Below are 22,820 nucleotides of genomic sequence, written 5' to 3'. Positions count from 1 at the left end.
AAATCTGTTTACTCTCTCATGCCTTATTTCTTTTAACTTGCTAGCTTAGATGTCCTACTTACCCTCCCCTGCTGCCGGTTCAGAGCTGTGGTGAATCATTTATTGTCTAAAACTGACTTCCCTGTCACCACAGAGCCACCAGCTGCCGGGTGCCCTTTGCTTGACCCGTTCATTCATTCATTCGAGAGCTGGGGACCCCTTGGGTGAGCGATGTAGGGGAAGGGGCCAGGGCAGGAGATGTCCAGACTGCGCCCACCACAGCGCTTCGGTGAGAGCACGGGGCTGGCTCCAGGCTGGTCTCCAGGCCCAGGAGAACCCTGGGGTCAGTCCATGCAGCTCTGACCCGTGGGCAGGGGTCACTCCAGGCCACCAGACTTTACAACCCGTTCTAGTGTTTAATGAAGATCGTGGGAAGTTGCAGCCAGAGGAAAAGGCTGAAGTAGTCTTGGGGCAGCCTGGAAGGCTGGAGATGGAGGTGGTGGGGTCGGGTGCCCAGGTGGGGTCTGGGTCAGGCTGCGGTGTTGGGCCCACGTCCAGCCCCGTTGGTCTCTGCGTCCCGGCGCTGCCCGCGGTGGGGACACGGTGAGGCACCGGTGGGTGTGGGCAGACCAGGCTCCCTGTGCTCCCCAGGGACCTTGCAGGTACCACCCAGGTGTAGCTCCAGCTTCCCGCAGCCATCTCCATCCAGCTCCTCCCAGTCTGCTGACTTTTCTTTCCCATTGAAACTTCTTCCTCATAAATTCTACATCCAAGAGCAGCCGTGAGAAATGCCAGAAGCCTGACCATCTAACATGCTTTGATATCTAAATTTCTTCTTCAGTATCATTCTTATTTACATTGTTTTTCTTTCTCAAAAAAAAAAAAAAGAGAGGAAAAAAATTAAATTTTCTTTTACTTCCACATTAGGAGGTGAGTTGTAATCCACCCTCTGGAATTCTTTTTTGCTTTTGATCTTTATTTAATTTGTTTAATTTTGGTTGATGTCCCAAGCATGGTTTTGGAGACGAAGGTAGGTCTTCGCTCTCCAAATCAAAAGGAAAAAAAACTAAATAAAACAACACTCTCCTTGGTCATATTTAAAAGAGAAAAATCCAAACTGTTCCATTCCATATCATTTAAAGAAAAAAAAAATCAACTATTGAACTATTTCTACAGCTTACTGATCTAAAAGGGCAGGTTTTTTCCAAAAGTATCGAATGGATCCAAAAAACTATTTTCCTAGATGTGATTCAAGTTATTTGCTGTCAACATTTTAATATCAATATTACCACAATGTGTAGTCTCAAACTAGTTCCTTTGTAGTTTGCATGGGATGTGAATGCTGTCTCGGCGTGCCCAGACCTAGAGAACTTGTTACTACTGCATGAGCATCAAGTCAGATGTTGAAAAATACCTATTATATTTTGTGATAATTTGGTGAAAATGAGCACCTCCAGTCTCTGGTTGCAGTAGTGTGTTGAATGATTGTTCTTTTTTTTTTTATATATATCCATATATATATTTTTGGAGCTCTAAGCTTCGTAGTAGTCCGGGCTGACTCTTCTCCAGTACTTGCTCTCCTCTCGCATGGCCTTGGTTAAGTGTTAGAATTGGGCCTAGGCTGTTTATTCTGGTGTTTGGCTTTGTAATACCGGTGCATGCCCGGCGTCTGGCCTCATACCCAGCTTTATTCTCTGCACACCAGTCTTGAATAGCTACAGTGCTCAACCGAATTTTGGCGCACCCGCTTCCCCGGCAGGCTCCAACCCAGCGCGGCCCGGAGGCTTCCCCGGGGCCAACAGCCCCGGGCCCGTCGCGGATCTCTACGGCACGGCCAGCCAGGACTCCGGCGTGGGTAACTACATAAGCGCCGCCAGCCCGCAGCCGGGCTCCGGCTTCGGACACGGCATCGCCGTAAGTACCCCGTGCTCGGCCGGGGCTCCTTGCTGGGGGTGGGAGGGGGCTCTGGGGGGCTCGGGGGTGGTGGCCTGACGGCGAGCGCGGCCTCTCGCTGCCAGAACCTGCGAGCGATGCCCGACCCACCGCTCCCGCTGCCAGCTGGAATCGCGGAGTCAGTCATCACTGATTACCAGAACAGTCCAGCTGGAATCATTAAGGTTGGAAAAGACCTCCAAAATCACCGAGTCCAACCTTTGACCAATCACCACCTTGTCAACCAGACCATATCACAAATTGCCACATTTCTGGGCATGGTGACTCCACCACTGCCCTGGGCAGCCCATTCCAAAGAGTCATCACTCTTCCAGTGAAGAAATTTTTCCTAATAGCCAACCTGAACCTCTCTTGGTGCAGACATTCCCTTGGAACCATCTGCAGCCAGACATGACATGTCTCAAAGGGGAATATTTAATAAATAAGGGATTTAAATCCCTGCTTATCCCTATGGGCTTTATATCGGCCCAGCTCCCCCTCCTGGCTGATGCACCCTTTGGCAGACGGAGCAGCAGTCCGTGCTCCCACTAAACGAGCAAAATGAACTCATTAATTTGGCTGGTGGGACCCCAGCAGGGGGACAGGACATGTCCTGCTCCCCTTCACCTGTTTGCTGACCTTTGGGGTCACTTCCAGCATCCCTGCCCGTCCCTCAGAGCCGCAGGTTCCGAGCGAGTGTCCCGCTCGGCTGTCGGGTCACCGGGAGGTGCCTCCTAACGCCGCGTTGGGTCTGCGATCACACTAATGAGGGGCAGAGATTGGCTTAACAAGGCTGCACGTGGCTGTGTCACTGTGTGTGAGCATGAATGGGGCTGGCCTCCGCCCCGCTGTCACCCCAGCACAGACTGCAGCGGGGGCTCCTGCCCTTTTTGGAGTACGGGCAGGAGTTGGTTTTTATCTCCTGTACGATGAGGAAGTGCAGAGGCTCCCCCGAAGGTCCCTCAAACCGAGAGAACTTCACTCCCTGATGGAATTGGATGGGGGGAGCTGGAGTGTAGTGCAGACAAAGTTCCTGAAACTGTTACTTTCATTGCAAAAAAGACAAACCAACCCTCTGCCTCCCTTCGTGCCTGTGTGCTCAATTCCCATCCTGTGCCTGCCCCTCCCGTGGTCACACCATGGATTTGACAATCCCTGTGGATCAATTCTAGCACAAACATGGAATATTACTGCTCTGCAAGGAGCTACATCAGTTCAAACTGCCACCTCTCACTACTTAAAACACCTCTTATTTCTATTTTTCACCTGAAGACCTGTTTGTGCTTGAAAACTTGGGCACTTCGGCCTCAGCAACATCCTGATTTTTCAAGTGATAGGACACCGGGTCCAAGCCTGGGTATCCAGATTTGTCTGCACTAACACTTCCCAAAGAACCATTTTATAATTGACTTGCAGATTGGCAGCCTCTTAATTCCCCCAATAACTGCAAAGAACCCCATAGCTTTTTTTACATATATATTTATTTAACACTCTCCATTTACTAACCCTGGTTTAAAAACAAAGAAGGGAAAACCCCAAAGCTTATTTTTGCACCTGGGGGAATGAGAAGATGATGGTCTTGGAAAGGTGACCGTAGGGTTGAGCACACCTGGTGACCAGAACAGCTCTCGGAAATCCCTATTCATGCTGGCAACACAGTCTTTCAAGTCCTTTGATAATTTCTTGGCAAAATTAATAATCAGCTGTTCCCATGTATAGAGCACTGATGAACTTAACAATTGTACAATTTTAGGGACCTTTGATTGCAACGGCTTTTACAAATGGATACCATTGAAACGTTACACATGGTTGGTTGCCATCTCACTTGGAGGTATTACAGTATATCCCATTTGTACTTTGTGCTGAACTACCATCTCCCCTATATTTACTTTAAGTGAACAATTTTTTATCTTCATTTCGTCTTTCCTTGGCCTTTAATCATTCCTTTCTGTGATTTGTGTTACTCAAATCAACCTCACGGGTTGGAAACTGGAAGACAGATCCAAAGCTAAACCCCCAAAAGTCACTTTGTCATCTTCATGATGCTTCATGCAATAATTTGAAGAGGCAGAAAACCCAGAAAGCTGTGGGGAATCACCCCCAGTGCCGGCAGCCAGAATCCCAGTGGGATCAAAGATCTGCTCCCAGCGCACTGGTTTAAAAATAGCTGAGCCCCACTGCTTTATTACTGAGAAACCATCATTCTTAATTAAGTGCTGTGCCAAATATTACAGCTAAAAGATAACATTGTAACTTGTAACCATAGAGCAATTATCAAGATTAAAAAAAAATTAAACCTGAGCAAATTAAATTAAAGACATTACCTGAGCACCGCAACCCTGGATCGCTGCCAGTTTCCTACCCTTTGAACTAAGCTCGAGTTAATTAAATGTTTAATTTTTATTTTTTATTATTATTTGGCCTTTGGCATATTCATCTTTGCAAACAAATATTCTTAACACTCGGAATGGAATAGATTAGAAAATGCAATGAAAAACAGAAGTTAGCCCAATTAAATGGCATGGGTTTACCTCCAGAGCTCCGAGCCCGGACAGGCAGATGGAATGGATGTGACAGATTTTATTTCCCTGCCTCTTGCCCAGCACTACATGATCAATGTCACATCATTTGCGTTCAAAAATCAGTCTATGAAATTAGAATTAAAGTTAATCAAGGGGCTGGGAACTGTGGAAAACATTTGGAGACTTTAAACTACATAAAAATAGATTTACACCTCAACACTAGTGGATAAAGGGGGTTTCTATTTACCCTCCATCTCTACACACACCCCCAAGATTACCTGAAATTGTTCTGTCAATTGATTTGCTCCTCCAAGGAGTGGTTTTTATGGGAAAGAAAAAAGTGCCATAAGCACTCTTGCTTAATCCCAGCTATTACTTGCACGTAGCGGTGTCTGTTCGCCGATCAATTTGTCAGAATCCTTCACGTTTCCTGGGCCGTCAGCCTTTGGAATAGTGAGGTGGTACCCGAGGCCAGCTGGAGCCTGAGCAGAACATCATAACTCAGGCTAATAACGCGCGGTGACGGCAGCCCCGCCAGATTGATGGGCTGTAATCACTCCTCACTTACCACAGCCCATCACTGCAGCCATCAGTTACTGGCCAGCGCTGAGACTCAAACCATTAACGACTTAAAAACAAAGTGCTTTTAATGTTGCTCATTACTAATTAAAATAGATTTTGAGAGGAGGAAATGAGCCTTATTATTAATTCCTCAAGGAACACTGAGTTTGAAATTCCTGTGGCAGCGGCTGGTCCCAGCTGTCCCGGCATCCCCAGGGCAGGATTTGGTTGAGGTGCAGGTTCTGGGGGCAGGGATCAGTTCCCACATCCCTGCAGGATGCTGGTGGGGCCTCACCCTGAGCACGGCTGTTTGGGGATGGGTTTTGGAAGTCATCCCAAAATGACCAGGGAGCATCCTTGCCCGGCCGGCCCCGTGAGCGGCTGCCTGCAGAACCAAGCCCTAAATATTTATATCCCTGGTATACATTATGTATCTCAGCTTCAGGCAGCAGCAGGGATGGAGCATTGGAGGCTGAAGCTCTGGTATAAAATAAATCCTGGCCTCCGCAGTGTGCCCAGGTAAAACTTGTCACCTTCCAGGTACTTCAGAGAAAACTCATTTTACCAAAGCTGTGTAAATTCCTGGCGTAACAGATGCCTGAGGAACAGTTTTTGTCCTGGCTGTGTATCCAGTCACATTTTACTGTTCCTAAACCAGCCCAGCCCTCAGCTAAGCCCCCAGTCTAGGCTTAGCTGGGATAGAGCTGGAAATAAGAGCAGGGAATACATGAGACCCCCTCTCCCATGGGGGCCGTCCTGGGAACACCTCAGCATTCCAGCCAGTCCCTCCTCATCCTCCCTCGGGGTGGATCGGAGCAGGCTGCGGCCACAAAGTGTTTGCAAACGCTTTGGGGTTTTTTTGTTAAAAATCCTAATTGGCCTCAATTAACTGTCCCTCTCCCGTGTCCGTGTCCACCTTCTCCTCACGCAGAGTCTCTCTGGATGTCCGGGCAAGACGGGGCGAAGTTTCTGAAGGGGCCCACGGTTGGGTGATCTCATCAGACTTTGAGCACTACATCATCATCATCATAATCATCATCATCATCACCGCCAACGCAAACTGGAGGTGGCACTCGAAGGACTTGGGTTGTTTAAAATCTCTCTCATCATCTCATGAATCTGCTGTACTATAAAAACAACAGCTTTTAAAAGTATGTATATAAAACCCATTTCTTGTTCGTTTTATTTTCTCGATGGGTTCTCCCCCTCTTTTTAAAGCTCTCCAAACCCACATTTTTTCGTAGCGTTTTTGACATAGTCTCGTAGCCACGTAGTCAGAATTCTTTGTGTATGTAGCGAGAGCCTAACCATAGTGTAACTGTTATATTAAGGGGTTTCTTTTGCTTTTCTTTCCCACCTCCCCTCCTCCTCCTCCCTTCTGTTTTACGTAGTTGTTGTTGCTTAAAGGATGCTGAGATGGTGACAGGAGCCTCGGCCGCCGGTCCCGGCTTGGTGGCGGGGGGAGCGGAGCCGGCGGCGGGCGCAGCACGGGGGGCTGGCAGGGCAGGGGAGGGGGGAGCAACAGGTTCTCTGGCCCTTCTTTTCCTTTGTGGCGTCTTGGTTACTCTAATTCTCTCTATTTTCGGCAATAAGGCGAGGGCGACAAACTTTTTGCGCGTCCTTTTTCTATATAAGTGCTTTTTTTTGTTGAAAGAGGTGATATAAGGTTTTTTGAAATTGTGAATTCTGAAAAAAAAAAAAAGAAAAAATAATAAAATGCTGTAAATACAATTCCATTAACTACATAGAAACTATTAAGAAAGAGAAATACAAACCTATTTTTGTGATGGAGTCAGCCTAAGGCAGTTTCTCTATGAAAATGGATGAAAAAAGACAAGGAAGTTGTAGCCTTTCAGAGCGACTGCCGGAGCTGGCCAGGGGGGTTGTGATGCTGTGGGACCCTCCCAGCTCGCCCAGTTCGTACCAGCAGCTTCGCTCTCAGATGTGCACAGCTTACAAAGGAACAGTCTAGTGGTATTTTTATTTTAATTTAAAACCTGCTTTTCCCAAAACTGATCAAGAAGCTACGATTTTTCCTACTCAATGCATTTACGGTTCAAAGCACACCTTTATTTTGGGTTTTTTTTGTTTGGGTTTTTGTTTTTTTTTTTTTTTTTGGTCATTGTTTTAAACTAGATCAACTTGCTGTCCAGTCATTTCAGCTGCTCTGGGCACCCCGTGCGGGCAGAGCAGTGTCCAGCTTGCATGGTTTCCTTTATTATCCATCACTTTCTGTATTAACAAATTAGAAAGCAACTTTGGTTGGTTTTGTTTTCTTTCTTTTTTTTTTTTTTTTTTGGGAATACCTCAGTGCTACAAGTTTCACCCTAGAAGCAATGGAAGATTTTAATTTATTGTAGTTGTAAACAGAATTTAAAAGAAATAAAGTATAAAACATCATTGCACTGTGACTGGTAGGGGAAAAACTGACAGTTTCCTATTTGCACATGTTTAATATTTGGCTGTTATATATATGGTCCTCTGTTGGGGGAGGAAACTTATGAAGGATATTTTTTAATTTAATTTTTTTAATATTGGTAAATAGGCCTGCAACAGCAAACTAGAAGTACAACATGGTAGGTGGCATTAAGAACATACTGTAGTGTGGATATATTTCTTCTTTTTTTAACGTAATATTGACAAGTTTTATTAATATTTTTTTAAATTGTTACGTTTATAAATTTGGTACTTTAGGTACAGCCAGTATAAGACACTGAATGCGACATTTGTTAAAAAGAGCTGCTGCACTCCTATTTTTGTAAATTTTACTAACAAGTAGACTAATGTAGACATTCAATAGACAAGGTAGAGCAAGGCATCTTTAACAAAACAAGGCACCATACTGCTAACCGAAAGGAGAAAACCTTGTTTTTCTTGTTTTTAAAAAAAATCATGCTTTTTATGTAATGTTTTAGGTTTTTTTCTTATTTCAGAACAACCAGGTTTAAGCAAAATGCTGGACGCTTTTTAAATATTGAGACTTGATCAAGTAATAAAAGAAATAAAACCGAATTCTTTAAAAAATAAAAAGGTAAAAAAAAAAAAAAAAAAAAAAGACAAACCAAATTCCCTGCGATTCAATGTGCCGTCAGGGAATTTTTTATTGCTATTTTGTCAATGTTGATGATGTACTGTACTACCAGTTGGTTTTCCTCTCCATTCCCTGTCACCTCATAGAATATTCTTTGTTGATCATTGTTGTATGTTAATAGTGTATAAAATGGCTTATCTTGTAAGAGTGCTGTCCTGATGGTAGTGTAGTGAATTTTTCCCCCCCTCTTTCTCTCTTCCTCTTCTAGTACATATTGGTAGGTGTATCGTAATTAAGGTTAAAAATTTAGATGTAGTTATTCAGATTTAGGACCAGTAAGGATAGAACTTTCTCTTATTTAAGAAAAAAAAAAATGCTAATAATTTTGGGAAGGTTTTCCTCTTTTTTTCTTCTCTTTTTTTCTTTCTGTGCTTTTTTTTCTCTTGTTTATTATTTTTCTTTTGCTGATCTGATGCGGTTTCAACTAACCAAAGGTCTCACAATGTTAAAAATGCTGGCAAACTCTTAAGGCATTTGTAGATCCCCACCCTTGACTTTGGAAAGGGGATGTGCCATACTACCTTAAATGCTAATGCTAGATATGCAAAACTGGATTTTTTTAATTTATTTTTTAAAAGAGGGAGGCACGGTATATTAAAACGATTTTACTAAGAGAAAAAAAAAACATATTTTTTTAAGAATGCTCAGAAGAAATTGCTAATCTGTGTGAATATGTTTTAGATGTTTATATACCTTTTGAGAAGTCCCAGTGGCCCATAGCACAAATGTCGTGGAATCCAAGATGTTTTGATGTGGCTACCTAGACTAAGGTTCACGTTAGTCCCCCACTCATCTAGAAATCCATTTTGGAGGATTTTTTTTTTTTCTTTTTCTTCGTTTGTTTGGGGGTTTTTTGTAAATTTTTCAGCACAAAGGTTCAGCTGCACCTTTGTTTTACTCAAGCCCAGAGAGCGAAGGATCGTGGAATCATGGAATGGTTTGGGTTGGAAGGGACCCTAAGGACCGTCCAGTTCCACCCCTGCCATGGCAGGGACACCTTCCACTGTCCCAGGCTGCTCCAAGCCCCAGTGTCCAGCCTGGCCTTGGGCACTGCCAGGGATGGAGAGCCCACAGCCTGTGCGGGCACCCCGAGGGACGGTGCCCTTTGCTTTCCAGATCTCTCACACGGACCCGCTACCCCCGGGGTGGCCAAAACGAGGGATTTCCACCACGCTGGGTGACCTGGGCATCCAAAGGGCCCGCAGGGCCACTCCTGCCCGGCTGTGCTGTGGGACGGGCCATGTCCCAAACACCAGGGACATTTTGGAGGAGCCACAAGAGCTTGGGACCCTCCCCCTTCGAATAACCCAAGTCCTTTGTGATCGGCTTGATTAAAGCGAAGCCTGATCTGTCCTTTGGGGTTTTTATTTTTTCTTACACTTCATAAATGTTCATTTTGAGTTGAATTTGTAGCTTGGACTTTAAGGTAGCATGGCTCTCTTTGCTGTAAGTTGATTTTTTTCCATTGTACACAGCAGTGTCTGCTGGTGAATGTCACACATCTTGCTAGGCTTAGTTAAACCATTGGGTAATTGTGGGTGATAACGACCTGAAAGGTGTTGGGATTTCTTTTCTTCCCTGCTGGGCAGCCTAGGATGCTGCTTTCATCCGTAGTGTGAATGAGGGCTAGCGACTCCAGCCACATGTCCCTTCCTGTTTCGTTTCTGCCATTCACTCAATGCAACATAATCAATAATAAAGCAATATAGTTTACTACATTTTTACTGAAGGCCAGCCATGGTTCTGTATGATATTGCATATGAAACTGTTTACAAAAACAAAAAAAACCAACACTAACTCATAGCTGTCTTTTATGCTATAGCGATGTCTCTTGGGTGGAATCTTCTGAATTCTTTTTTTTAGTGGTTTGGTTTGTTTTTTTAAAGCGACATAGTTCAGAGAGAGAGGGAGAACTGAGGTTAGTGTTAGGGCGAAGAGACAGGATGCATCGAAGACACACCGGCAGATCCCGGTCTGCGCACAGACACTGTAGAGTTTCCTACGTACAGAATCCAGTCGACCCCGCTGCCGCGTGCGAACACTACGTGAGGAGATTCTGTAAGCTAAGCAATACTTTAATACTGTAATAAAATTACCAAAAAAAAAAAAAAACACCACAAAATAATAATAATTTTAAAAAAAAAAAAAAAAAAAAAAAAAGTAGTTTGAGAAAGCAAATCCTCGTGGTCGGTTGTCGGCCCCCCAGCAGTCCGACTGTGTTGTGTGGAGAGCTCGGTGTCCGAGCGGGGCGGGCCTGGCGGGCAGCGGGGTCGGCCCCAGACCCCGCCTGGGCTCGTCTGTCGCGTGACCGTCGTAGGTAGCAACCCCCCGTCATTCTCTGTCGTACGAGGTCTGAACTCCCATCAGTACTAGGATGCAAGTGAGCATTTCAGGTGGTCATAAATGTACCTAAATAAACTATGGCACAGTGGCAGGCCTAGCCCTTCCTTTTATACTTTAGTATGAACTGATGAGAACTTTGGTAGTGACTTTTTTTTTATATATATACATATATATATGTATCTATATATATCAAGCATCTTTCAGGTCTCTGTGTATGGCTTTCTGAAGCCCTGTTGTAAAATACTATGTGGATGGGGGTCTCTCACATCACAGATGTGGAAAGTATAATTTTATATTTGTATTTTCAAATAAATAAGTTTGTGAAAGGTTTCCATCCTCTACTGTGGTCCAGAAATCAATGTGTTTGTCTGACGAAAAAATACAATAAACTGTTTTGAACAGATCCATGGAGTCCCTTTCATTGGGGGGGTCAGGGGGGATTATTTATTCCTGGGGGGTGATTTCAGCTCCATCACCCCAAAACCCATCACCCTCTGTCACTCCTCCTGCTCCCACAGCGTGGGCAGCACATCCGTGCCCTGTCCCTGTCCCCCTGCCCAGTTCCCCATGGCTGGTCCCTCATCCTGTGCCCTGCCAGGCACATTTTTGGCATCATCAGCACTAATCCTATTTCCAGGAGGGGCAGTGGGTGGCCATGTGCTCCCAATCCCATTGGATAAATTCCCAGTCCCCCCCATCCTTGCTGTGTATTTTCCTCATGGGAGTGACACGCTCTCTGTGGCTTCACACCCTCTCTCAGCTCAGATATTCCACCAGAGGCTGTTTCCCTTTGGCTCTTGGCCTGGAGCGGAGCCAACTTCCCCCCACCCCTCCTTTAGCCTGTAAATACTCACAGTGTTCCAGGATGACACAGGTTCCTTTCCTGGAGAGATGGGGCTGTGGGATTGGGCAGGGATGGAGGGGATGCTCCAGCCCCAGCAGCACCAACAAACCTTCCCACTGCGTCCCTCGCCTGTGTCCGGCCGTGCCGGGGCTCCGGGGGTCTCAGCCCGGCCGGTGCCGGTGAAGGTCAGCACACGGCAGGATGCAGGACGGGCGCTCTGGAAAGCAGTCAACACATCAAGCCCTTAATGGGATTGATGATTAGTGGAGCACCGAGGGGAAAATTAGATTAGAAAAACAAATGAAAATAATTTCGGAAGTCATGTTTGTTCGGGGTGGAAGGAGCTTCCACTGCGAGGGCTGCAGGAAATGATTTGACTGCAATCCAGAAGAAAAGGAGCGCGGGTCTGGAGTACATTAGTGTGGTGGGAGGCCGGGAATAGCAGCCACTTAACCCTGTCATTCAGCAAACATTAGTGAATTATGAGTGTATTATACGTGGGTGATGTGTTTTGTGCAGAGCCCGCGGGCCCGCTGTAGCAGCACTGAAATGGGAGTGGGGGTCGGTGTCAAAATGTAAATTTTTATACCAGCTCTGGAATAAAAATAAGATTTTGTGTTCGCCTCCCAGCTACTGAAATCAAATTGCAGCCAAAATCAGAGTTGTAAAATAAGCAAAAATTTTCCTTCCTTGTCAAATTAGTGCCCCGATAAAGAAAACAAGGGAGATAAATGTGATTTACTTCCTCTCCCTCCTGACATAAACATTTATGGCCGAGCTGTAACAGTGAGTTTCAGGAGGCAGCTGGGGCCACTGGGGTTGTGCAGAGTGGCCCAGGTGGGGGTCTTTGGGCACCAAGCCCCACTGTGGCACCCACGGGGCAGGTGAGCTCCTGCATCCCTGTGCCACATCCCATCCTGTGCCCCCAATCCTGCACCCCTGCCCCAGGAGCCCCCAGTCCTGTCCCCCAGGCTCTGCCGTATCCCACGCCACAGGTAGCTGTCCTGGCTGTCCCGAATCTCGGAGTAAATCCCAGGTTTATTAACCTGCTTGGAGGACTCGAGCACCCTCTGCTCTTCAGCAGAGCCACGTATCCCCCATCACACATCTCGAGGCTGCAGTTCAACAGCAGAAACCAAGCCAGCATTTATTAATTATGAGCTTAAGGACTCCCTTTCACGGCTATTTACAAGGGCCTCCTCATTATTAATAAAGAATAATAAATTAGAGGGGTTTAAAGCTCATTTGTTCCACTGGGTACCAGTCCCTGTGGTGGCACGAGCCCAGATGCCACCCAGCCTGAGAGCACTGAAACCCCGATGGTGATGAAACCCACCCCCAAAAAACCCACCCCTTTTTACCATTCTGTATTCAATTATGTCAAATACCATCAGAAATGAGCGATTCCAGCAGCTCCGTATGTCGAGGGCGCAGGGCTGCAGTTTTCAGCTGGTCACGAGGTGGTGGCAGCGCCTGGGTAAGGAGAGACACTTGCAATTCATTAGCGCTTCGCAAAGGGCAGCGGTACTTGACTCCGTTTGTGCATTAGGCAAAGGCTGATTCCTGCTATTTACCTCCACGGCAACGGCTGGAATTAGCACGGAGCAGCTCCCACGGGCCGGGCTGGCTGCATCCACTGCTCTGCAGGGCAAACAGAGCTTATCAGAGAATCACGGAATGGTTTGGGTTGGAAATAACTTCAAAAACCATCCAGTTCCTGCCATGGGCAGGGACACATTCCTCTATCCCAGGTTGCTCCAAGCCTCATCCAACCTTGCCTTGAGCACTTCCAGTTTCTCCAGGCAGCCTGTGCCAGGGCCTCCCCACCCTCACAGGGAAGAATTTCTTCCCAATATCCAATCTAAATCTGCCTTCCTTCAGCTTGAAGACATTCCCCTTGTCCTATCACTGCATGCCCTTGTGAAATTAAAGTCTCTTTCCAGTATGGGTGGAAGAGCCTGGTCCCCAAAGCCACTGTATCCCACGGAGGCAGCAAGCCCAGGTCCCCAGCTTGACCTTCCCAACATTAACAACCCTGACAGGGCCAGGGCTGCTGAAACTCGGGCACATTCCCACCCACTGCTGCATTTCTGGCAGCTTGGGAGCCAGCCGAGGTCCCGGTGCCAGTGTCCAGCCCCCAGCCGCTAATTGCTGTGACACATTGAGCGGCACTCGCCCCGGGAGGGGTGAAAGGAGCCCGCGCACCGCTCCTGCTCGCTAATAATTACTGATTAAAAACTAGTTAAAAAGCCAATGAAGACTGAAACGTGCATTAACCGGGTGACCCCGGCCCGCGCCAGCCGCGGAGAGACGGGAGCGAGTACGGAATCTGCACTCGCAGTGTCTCCATCGCTTGGTGACACCCAGCAGGGATCTGTCACCTCCTGCATCTACAGAGCACCCAGCGCGGGCTCTGATGTGACATAAACATCAGCAAGAATAAAAAGCAGGAATAAGTTCCTGCTTTTGCCTTTTCTAAGCCCGCAACGCATTTGGGCCACCAATAAAACTGCACAGGATTTATACAGGGCTTTGCCTCTTCAAAGCCAGGCAGCAGTTTGTTCCTCTCAGCCCCTTTCATCCAGAGATCCAAAGTGCTTCCTATCCGTCCTTTCACAACCTTTTGATGGGTGGGGAATTCCTCTTCTTTAATCTTGAAAAAGTGAGCCTGGCTGGGCGGCGGGCTCCAAACCCTCCTGACAAGAGGTGGAGCCGAACCCAGGTCCCGTCCCTGCCCCTGTCCTGCTTTGCCCCAATAGTGGCTGAGTTACACAGCAAAGGATGCTGCGCTGAGGTGCTGAAGGGAGGTGAACACCTGGAGGGGCGCAGCACCCAGGGCCGGGCTCAGCATCACCCCCTGGCCCGGAGCCGCCGGGGCATCACGAACCCGCACCCGCCGGCCCGAAGGACGCGCGGCCGGGCTCTCAGCACCGACCCGGTGCAAACGCAGCCTCCCCGCTCTGCGCCGCGCCGGCCCCATCGATCCGGCAGCGCCGGGAGCATCCCAGAGCGGGGATGACAGCGGGGCGGACACGGGAAGGTCACCGGCGCATCCCGGCCCGGCCACAGCCGTAACCCAGCGGAGGGTCCCCACGGGGGGACGCCGAGCCCCGCACATCCCTGCGCGCTGCGGTTCGCATCCGGCACAATAAAACGAGGCGCCGATGCCACCCGGAGCGAGGGGGAGGCGGCGGTGCCCCAGCCCGAGCCGCCGCTGCTCAGCCGAGCCCCGGAGCCGCACGAACAATGCTCTGCCATTAGCAATCAGAATATCGGCGCGGCCGCTCATAGAAAATCAAGAGGCTAAATAATTGAGTCAATAGCGCTGCGAAAGGATTGCTCCTTCAGCCCCATTCTTGTGCTAAGAATCCTCCAGCAGGGCTGAGGATTCAAAAGCTCGGAGAATCAAAAAGGAATTGATTTGATTCAGAGCTTCAGCCCGGGCTATATTTAACACATCATTTTTTGCTTGCTCTACATAGAATAGAAACTGTTTGAAGGCAGAGGGGCTGGGGGAGAGAGACAGGGGAGCGGGAAGCACAGGAGCAGGAGAATATTCTGGATTTGCTGCCTTTGTAAGAGCGGTTGGACCCACACTGTCTCCCCCAGACGGCTGACAGACCCTGGGGACCCACAAAGAGACACCCCTGGGCTCCGAGTCCCCTGAGCATCCACCGAATCCGGGCTGGGCCCGTGGCTAAAGCAGGACCAGAGCGAATGAAGGGAAGCAACTCGTGCTGCGGATCACTGCTCCACGTCCTCTCTGCTCCGCCGGAGCCGCCGCCCGCATCCATCAGGCTCAAGGGCAGCTGCTGCGGTTTAAGGGCGCGGGAGGCGGCGCCGGGGATGCTTCCGCTTGGGAGAAGGCAGAAGGTGCCTTTTGATCCCTCCCGGCCTTGGCACAGGGTCACAAATCCTCCTCTCCAGCTACCAAGTGGCCATGAGCGAAACTGCACGATTGCCACCCAAAAGAGTGGGATTCACAAATTCCCAGTGGGAGCACAAACTCCCCACAGCTCCGCGGGTGCTGCAGAGCTGTGCCGGCCCTCGCTTTCTGCTCCTCTCCAAACCACCATTTCCAGGATCCTGCAGCATCCCAGGGAGCTCCCTGCTCCCAGAAAAACTTCCAGGGTTAAACACCTTGCACTCGGAGGTCTCTCTGACAATTACCTGCTTTTTGGCAAACACCCATGTATATTTTCACAATATCTGTAGTAATTTCTGGGAGCCCTTCTTGGCCTTTTTGTCTATGAAAGGGGCAGAAAAATCCTCACCCAGCTCCAGCATGCCACCAATGAAGACAAACTAGTAAATGCAGAATTGCACCAGATCCCATCAAACGTGAGGGCAACAACGACCACTGGGAGAGGACCAACAGTTACAAGAACAACCCCACTGTCCCCTCCAAGGCTGTTCTACAAACCACACATTCAAACATCAGCAACACTGAGGCAGCTCAGAACATCCAGATTTAAACACTTCCAGAAAAATCTAAACTAACTGCAGAACAAAACCCAGTATCCTGAGCAGGGGAAGGAGCAAGAGCCAAAAGCATTCCAGCAAAGCCATTTCTCTGCTCATTGTGTGGCACATGAAGTTCTTTAAACCCTTTTGGGTCGTTATACCCTTCACTCAGCCCAGCTGGTGGCTGCCGACACAGCGGGGACCCCGAGATCCCCACCCAGGCAGCTGATCTGATGTGTTGATGAGCAAGTCATGTCGCTATAATAAGGAGTGTTTATTTGAATAATAAGGTCAGGGAGTTAAGTAGTTGGTATTCCACTCGTAGGAAGCAGTTTGCACAGTGTCACTAATAATTAAAGGGGTTTTTTGACTAATCTAGTTGCTCTTCCTAAATATACTCCACTCTGTTCAAGAAACTCATCAAAGCAGCGAAGTGATCTTCGAGGTTATTAATCTCCTTTGCTCCACAGCTGGAGCAAATTTATTTGCTTGAATTAGCATGTAATAAACTTATAATAAAGCTGCCATATCCCTCGCTTTAGAGATATAGTTTGTGTAATGGGTAGTTAAATCTAGGTAATGTAGCTGTGGTCTTTAGGCTTGGAGAGAAGGGGAAAGGAAAAACCTCAGCAGAGCTCTGTGTTATCCCCAGCACTGGAGTTCAGTGAGATTTCTTCCAGGTCAGGAAATTCAAACTTTTTGGAAACCACTGGGTCAGATATTAAGCAGAAATTCCTCCCTGTGAGGGTGGGGAGGCCCTGGCACAGGTATCCGAGAGGAGCTGTGGCTGCCCCAGGATCCCTGGAAGTGCCCAAGGCCAGGTTGGACAGGGCTTGGAGCACCCTGGGATAGTGGAAGGTGTCCCTGCCCATGGCAGGGGGGTGAAAGTGGATAATCTTTAAGGTCCCTTCCAACCCAAACCATTCAAAGATTCTGTGACTCTGGCAACCCCAGCAGCAGCCCCAGCAGCCCCTTCACCATTTCCACCAGAAAACCAGGAACAGATGAGACCTGTTTAGCAGCTCCCACAGCAAAGGAGGGGTCCCCACAAAGCAGTGGGTACCTTCCCCAGCCACCAAAGGAGAATCAGCCCCAAAAAGCACCCTCGGGGCTGTCCATGAGGGCTGAAGCCCCAGCCCCACCGCTGTGCACAGACCCAGTGGACCAGCAGTGGACACTCAGATTGGCACCAGAGCTGCCAACGCCAGCAGGACCCGCAGAGATGGAATATTTCAAATAGGGCTGGGCTTGGCACAGGGTGTCCAAGTGAGAGGAATTAATTTGCATCAGTTCACTAAGTTGAGCCTTTCTAGGCTGCTGTTTCCCAGGAACAGTAAGTCCTCTCACTTCTCCTTCCTGCGGAACACTCACAGCACCGCTGGTTGGGAATGGGCAGGTGGAGACGGATGTGGCAGATAGCAAAGCTCAGCTGCACGGGGAGGGCTGGCCCCCACCTCCTCTCCTCAGAGGTTATTATTCACAGAGTCTGGGTAGTAAATAATTTTTCCCTCTCTCCATTTCGGCTCTTTTCTGCTCCTGCTCTGCGCTGGAGCAGGGCCTGGGCATTAGCCAGAGGTGTCAGAGGTGTTAGACAAGGTATTAAGGAGGTGTCAATGGTGAAATAGCTGGGATTACAGTAAAGTCTAAATAAGGTGTAAAATAAAACCAAAGGTGATAAAGTCGTTGATAAGAGAAGCTGGAGAAAAATAGGAGTGCAATTATTTTTCATCCTGGTTGTTCACTCTCACAGTGCATTATCTGTGGCTTTGCAAAGACTTAAGTGAGATTTTTTTCCCAGTCTATGGTATTTTCTCCCGGCAGCACCGTGGCTCCACAACCCTTGCACAGCAGGGGAGCATCCAGCACCTCCACACAAACCCCCACCTGCCCAGGAGATGCCCCTTCCTCCTCCTCCATCCTTGTGCAGGGGATTGAAGGGGCCATTCTGGGGAGGACACCGGCGTTTCGGAGGATGTGACCTTGGCAGGAGCTACTGGAGCCAGAGCCCAGCACCGTCCAGGCTGGGGACGTGCAGCTATTGGAAGAGGAGGGTGCTGGTGGGGACGTGTCTCTGCCGGGCTGTCAACCCAGCTGTCACGGGGCAGGGACTCACCTTCCCCGGCAAGAACCCATCAATCATCCCGACAGCCCCTAATCAGGGAGACGGGGCTCGGCAGAGGATGGAGAGCTCGCGCTCCCCCTCCCCCAGCAAATTGTATAGGGGGAAAAAAATAATGCAAGAAATTACTCCGGATGGCAAATCAACAAATTAGCCTTGATTACTATCCGGGTCTCACAGCCTCCTCTTCCTCGTGCTCATCAGCTCAGTCTGCTGAGCCGCTCTGCTCCTGCAGCGCTCATCCCCGCGTCAGCCGCTGGAGCTCCCTGCGGCTTTCCATGGGGCAGCAGCTCCGGGGCTGCAGGTGGGAACCTCACGGGACCCCCCTTCAGCAGCTGGAGGCTCAGGGGGCCACCCCGAAGGAGGGAGGTGCCTTTTCAGGAGGCAAAACGGTGCGGGAGGATGCAATGGCAGAGCTCTGCCGAGATTCCCTGGCTCTGGGCTCTGAAGCCGGTGGCCCTTTCTGCCCGGCACAAACCAAAATGAGGGTTTTTTTCAGAAAAAAACACGGGGGAGTAATTCTGGTGAGAGAAAAAAAAAAGTTATTTAAAAGCACGTTCATCTGCAATTCTCCCAGGGCTGTGAAGGGTTATTAACTGATTGGATTTCATCACATCCCACTTTGCTGCTGCAGAGGCTGATTGTCCCGTATTTGCATTTCTCTTGGACAAGCAGCAATCCTGGCCCCCACGGTGGGCACAAGGCCATGCCATGTGCCCTGGGAGGGCAGCGGGAGCTCAGCTCCATCCCATCACGGCTGAACCGCCAGGAGCAGTTCTCTCAGGATCCCCAGGAGTGCTTTCCCCCTTGCTCAGAGCCAGGAGCTGGGAAGCAGCACCATTTCAGACGTAAACTTTTTAGAGTTAATTTGTTTTGGTTCTTTTAAATGGCACAGAACTGCCAGGCAGGCTGACATCACCCGTGAAGGCATTTAAAGAAATGGATGAATACAAGCAGGAGATGGATGTGTTGGCCAAGTACAACCCGGGCGAGCTCAGGTACACGAGCGTGGTGTTCCTTCCCTGCTTATCATCTTCATTAATAATGTCTTTACTCCAAAGCCATTTCCATCATCACGGCTCTGCAGTAATGACCCCAGCGCAGCTCAGCGCTGCTGCCTCAATCTTCTCACAGAACAAGCAGCAAAATAAGGGAGATTAAAACCCAACAGAAACAAACGGCCTTTGCTTGGGAGAGTGATGAGGGGTGTTAAAGGGGGTGTTAATGCCTGGACCCCAGGCAGGGGGGACAGGCCAGATCTGAGCTGGCTGTGCCAGGATGGCACCAGAGGCACCGCTGGCCCCACAGCCACCCCAGGACCGCCCAGACCAGCTGGGTCCAGTGGCCTCATGCACGGCTCTCATTAGAGGTGTGACATTCAATAACCTGGGCAGCCTGAGGTGGGGTCCTGCTGGAGGGGCTGCACACCCTTGGCTCTGATGGGAGCTGCTGGGAGCATCCCAAAGCTGAACCTCTGGCGCTGCAACCCCAGCCCCAACAGCTCCTGCCCCAGTCCCAGCTCCAGAGGAGACGAGATCACACATGTCATAAATCTGCATTTCCCTCTGCTCATCCATCAAACCCTCCCTCCTTCTCCATCTCCAGAGCCAGGGAAGGGAAGTGTGCACGGACAGCTCAGGTGCCAGCTGGGCAGGGACAAACCCAGCCTGCTCCCACCCCTGCAGCCACCCAGAGCCAGCAGCATCCCTCTTACCTGGGAAACACGAGTTTTACGGTGCAAGGGCAGGGGGGAAAGCGCCTCCTCTTCCATGGCAGTGGGAAAAGCAGCTCCTCCTCCAGGACAGCAGAGATGTGCAGCGAGTGCTGATCACAAACTTTGCAGCGCTTTGGTGTCAGCCCACGGAGATGTCACAGCTCCTGTCCCCAGCATCCCCATGGATGCTGCCTTCATCACCCAGCTCTGGCAACTTGGTTTTTCGGGCAAGAGGTGCTGGAAAAAAACCAGAATTCACTATTAAAAAGGCCGAGAAGTGCCTTGTTTGTCCAGGTTTGTATCAGCCAGGCCTTGCACACGCCATGGGAACGTCTCTGTGGTGGCCCACGTGGCAGGGTGTGACCCACCACGGGCCAGGGCTGTCACCCAGCACGTCCCCAGCCCGGCACACAGCGCGGCAGAGGGAAGCAGAGATATTAAGTGGCTGATTTACATAGTAATCTGCACGGGGAGAGATGTTCGGGGCGCCCTCAGCCTTCATCAGAACACTTGTCATAGTTGTGCTTCCATCTGAAGGGGGAGGAGAAGGGAAATAAGTCCTTGGGTTTTTGCACGTGTTATTTTTGGTGTGAAAGCAGGGGCCTGCTGCAGGAAATCAGAGCCAGCATCCCACCCACAGGGATCCCACCCGTGGCTGGATCCCACCAGTCCCACTGCTGGTGGTGGCATTTGGGGTCTGGGGCTGAGAAGAAAATCACCAACATTAAAGTTCTCAATAAAACATCTGGTGCCCTCGCACGGTTGCGGGGCTGGACACTGAGGTCTCACCCATGGGTGCCCCCAGCTCCTCACCAACACCTCACCTGTGCATTTAGCAAAGTATTTCCACTTCAATTTTCTTTAATGTAAAAACATTCAGATCTGTGAACACCTCTGTCACTCCTGTATGTTGTGCTTCTTTTCCATACATGAAACAAGCTGCTTTCAAGCTTTTTAATCAAATAGGGCAAAGTCTCAGTAGAACAATTAGATAATGGGGAGGAAAGGAAATATATTCTACCCTCCATGTGAACGATGACAAGAGTTTCCTTCTCCTCACAAGGAACTGCAGAGATTGGCTGAATTCAGGGTCAGTTCTGTGACTGCCTCAAGAGAAAGCCTGAACTACTTTTTACACAGCCAAGGGCAGGGGAACTCTGGCTGCACCTGCACCCCTGGACACTCAGCTTCCATGGATCCATCATTCACAGCTCCAGCCCATGGACTGACAAGTCCCCACACTCCAGCTGTGCTGCAGGGGCACGTGCAGGGTGTTGGCTCCCAGCCTGGAGCACACAGACACAGCCAACACGGAGCACGGACAGCCAGGGCGCACCGGACACACCACAGGTCTCCCTTCCCAAAACCCTTTTCCTCCTGGACCGCAGCAAAACACCAAACCCCAATAGAGCTGCGCCCCAGCACCGCCAGCACCGGCTGCCTGAGCCCATCAGCCCAGCCGGGCGCCGAGCGAGCAGCCGGGGTGATTAATATTGAACATCAACAAACAAAACAATCGGAAAGTCAACAGTTTAGGGGAAGAGGGGGCTGCGACAGCCCCGCGGTCCTGAGGATTATTTTAGATGTGCAAAATGCCATCTCTCTAAATAATCAAACTCCACTGCTGCGACTCGGAAATTGCCACCCACGGCTAAAGCTCCAATTTTAAACGCATCCTCAAGTCAATCTTTGTAAATTCCACATTAAATATTGATCAGCCCCAGAGAGGGCTGATGCTGCGTGTTTAGCATAGATGTGCCATATTCAAACAGCCACGGCTGGGAAGCAGAGTCTGCCCAGATCCCAGCCCAGGCCTCGGACGCGGTCACGGCGATCGCTCCGTGCCAGGAGGGAGGGACATCTCCAGGGGAGGCATCACCATGAGGGCACATCTTGGTGCTGCCCCATCCCAGCAGGGACCCCATTCCCAGGGAACCTGCCTGGATGACCAGCACATGGAAACACACAGGGAAGGGCAAGGAAGCATCCCCAGCAAGGGCCTGGCACGGATGGACAGTGCCTGAAGCACCATAAGGAATATTTAAACACGGACACGGGAGGGGAAGGAGACAAGCGCTGGTGCTCCCCTTCTAAGGACACCAGCTCCAACCATACTCCATGGGAGCAATGAGTGCGTGCCCAAGAAACTCAAGGTACAGCATCAGGGCTGTTCTGCTTCCCAAACTCACACCATCACAGGAGGGCTCCAAGGGGGAGGTCTGAACCACCAACATTCCCAGTGATCCCATCGGGAAGGGGTTTAAGGAAAACACGATTGTTGGGAAGTATTCCCTTCTATTTCCAGATCCCCCATTGTGCATATATATATATATATATATATATATGTATATGCCTGGAGTATTATGAAATCATACTTGAAACCCAGATTCCAACTCCATTTCCCATCCACTCGTATAAAATTTTCATTACAGATTGCTGCCCTGCAGTGGAACAGAGGGCAACTTTATTAGAGGCCGCCTGGCAGCAGGAGAATGAGCCAGTCAACAGCTCCAGATATTCCTCTGCAAGATATGGCAGAGTGCTGGAAATGGAACAGATTATATAAAAAAAAAGTAATTCAGAGCAATTTCTAGTAAAGAGTCAAAGAACCATATAATTCAACATTTATATAGACAAGGCTTCAAGGGAACTCTTCAAAAAAAAAGAAACCAGAGGACGAGGTAACGGTAAGAAACTCTGGTTTAATTTTTCCTCTTTTTTAAATTTCTTTTTTAACCTGCCCTGTTGGTTTGTGCCACCCTGGGCTCTGGCAGCACCTGCAGGGACAATTCCAGCTCCCAGTGCCTGTTCGACTGCTGCTGCCTCCCCTCCTCTTCCTCGCCCCACTCCCCACCTGACCCAAGGGCAGGCCCTGCTTTTCCCAACAAATCTGCCAGCCAAGCAGGGCTGTCCCGGGTGCACTGCCAGGGATGGGGGATGATCCTCCCCAAATGTGCCCACATGCAATTTTCCTCTTCCTCATCTTCCCTCCCTCGCTTATCGTGCTATAAAAAGACCGGAGGAGAAGACAATCCTTTCTCTCCGTGATTAATTAAGGCCGGAGCGGACCCGAGCAGCGCCTGTACCTGCATCATTTCCAAGGTGCTGCAGCTGCAGCGAGCCCTGTGACTTTCCCCCGCCGTCGTTTGTCATCTCCTGACACTGATAAAGAGCTCCTCCAGCGCTGTGTCTTTGCGAGGGAACATATCCATATCAAAGCTGCTTGGATCATCCTTTTGCAAACTATCTGC

At 49.4% G+C, this 22,820-nt stretch overlaps 1 protein-coding gene and 1 long non-coding RNA gene across 19 annotated transcripts in view; one reads left to right on the top strand and one right to left on the bottom strand.

Moving 5' to 3' along the window:
- The window catches only part of MSI2 (musashi RNA binding protein 2), a 211,725-nt gene extending 201,528 nt beyond the window's left edge, over window positions 1-10,197 (top strand). For 9 of the 18 annotated variants that reach the window (XM_042026475.1, XM_042026471.1, XM_042026468.1 and 6 more), the window contains 3 exons: window positions 1,685-1,893; window positions 3,665-3,742; window positions 5,926-10,197. In XM_042026475.1, coding sequence (XP_041882409.1) covers window positions 1,685-1,893; window positions 3,665-3,706 — 251 coding nt within the window. In that variant the 3' untranslated portion in view covers window positions 3,707-3,742; window positions 5,926-10,197. Of the gene's footprint in view, window positions 1-1,684; window positions 1,894-3,664; window positions 3,743-5,925 lie in introns of those variants that run through there. The other 9 variants (XM_042026479.1, XM_042026477.1, XM_042026474.1 and 6 more) reach the window with 5 other exon arrangements.
- LOC121663805 lies at window positions 7,232-19,992 on the bottom strand. The gene is made up of 2 exons (XR_006015764.1): window positions 19,570-19,992; window positions 7,232-12,745 (listed from the first exon to the last, which is right to left on the bottom strand). It is a non-coding gene; the product is annotated as an uncharacterized LOC121663805 (long non-coding RNA).
- Window positions 19,993-22,820: the final 2,828 nt, after the last annotated feature.

Source organism: Corvus kubaryi, unplaced genomic scaffold (genome assembly GCF_017639235.1).
Source record: "Corvus kubaryi isolate FWS band 111438036 unplaced genomic scaffold, C.kubaryi_AGA036_p1.0 37284, whole genome shotgun sequence".
NCBI classification, from domain to species: domain Eukaryota; kingdom Metazoa; phylum Chordata; class Aves; order Passeriformes; family Corvidae; genus Corvus; species Corvus kubaryi.
The sequence above is the reverse complement of the archived record's forward strand: the minus strand, read 5'-3'. Positions and strand labels throughout refer to the sequence as shown.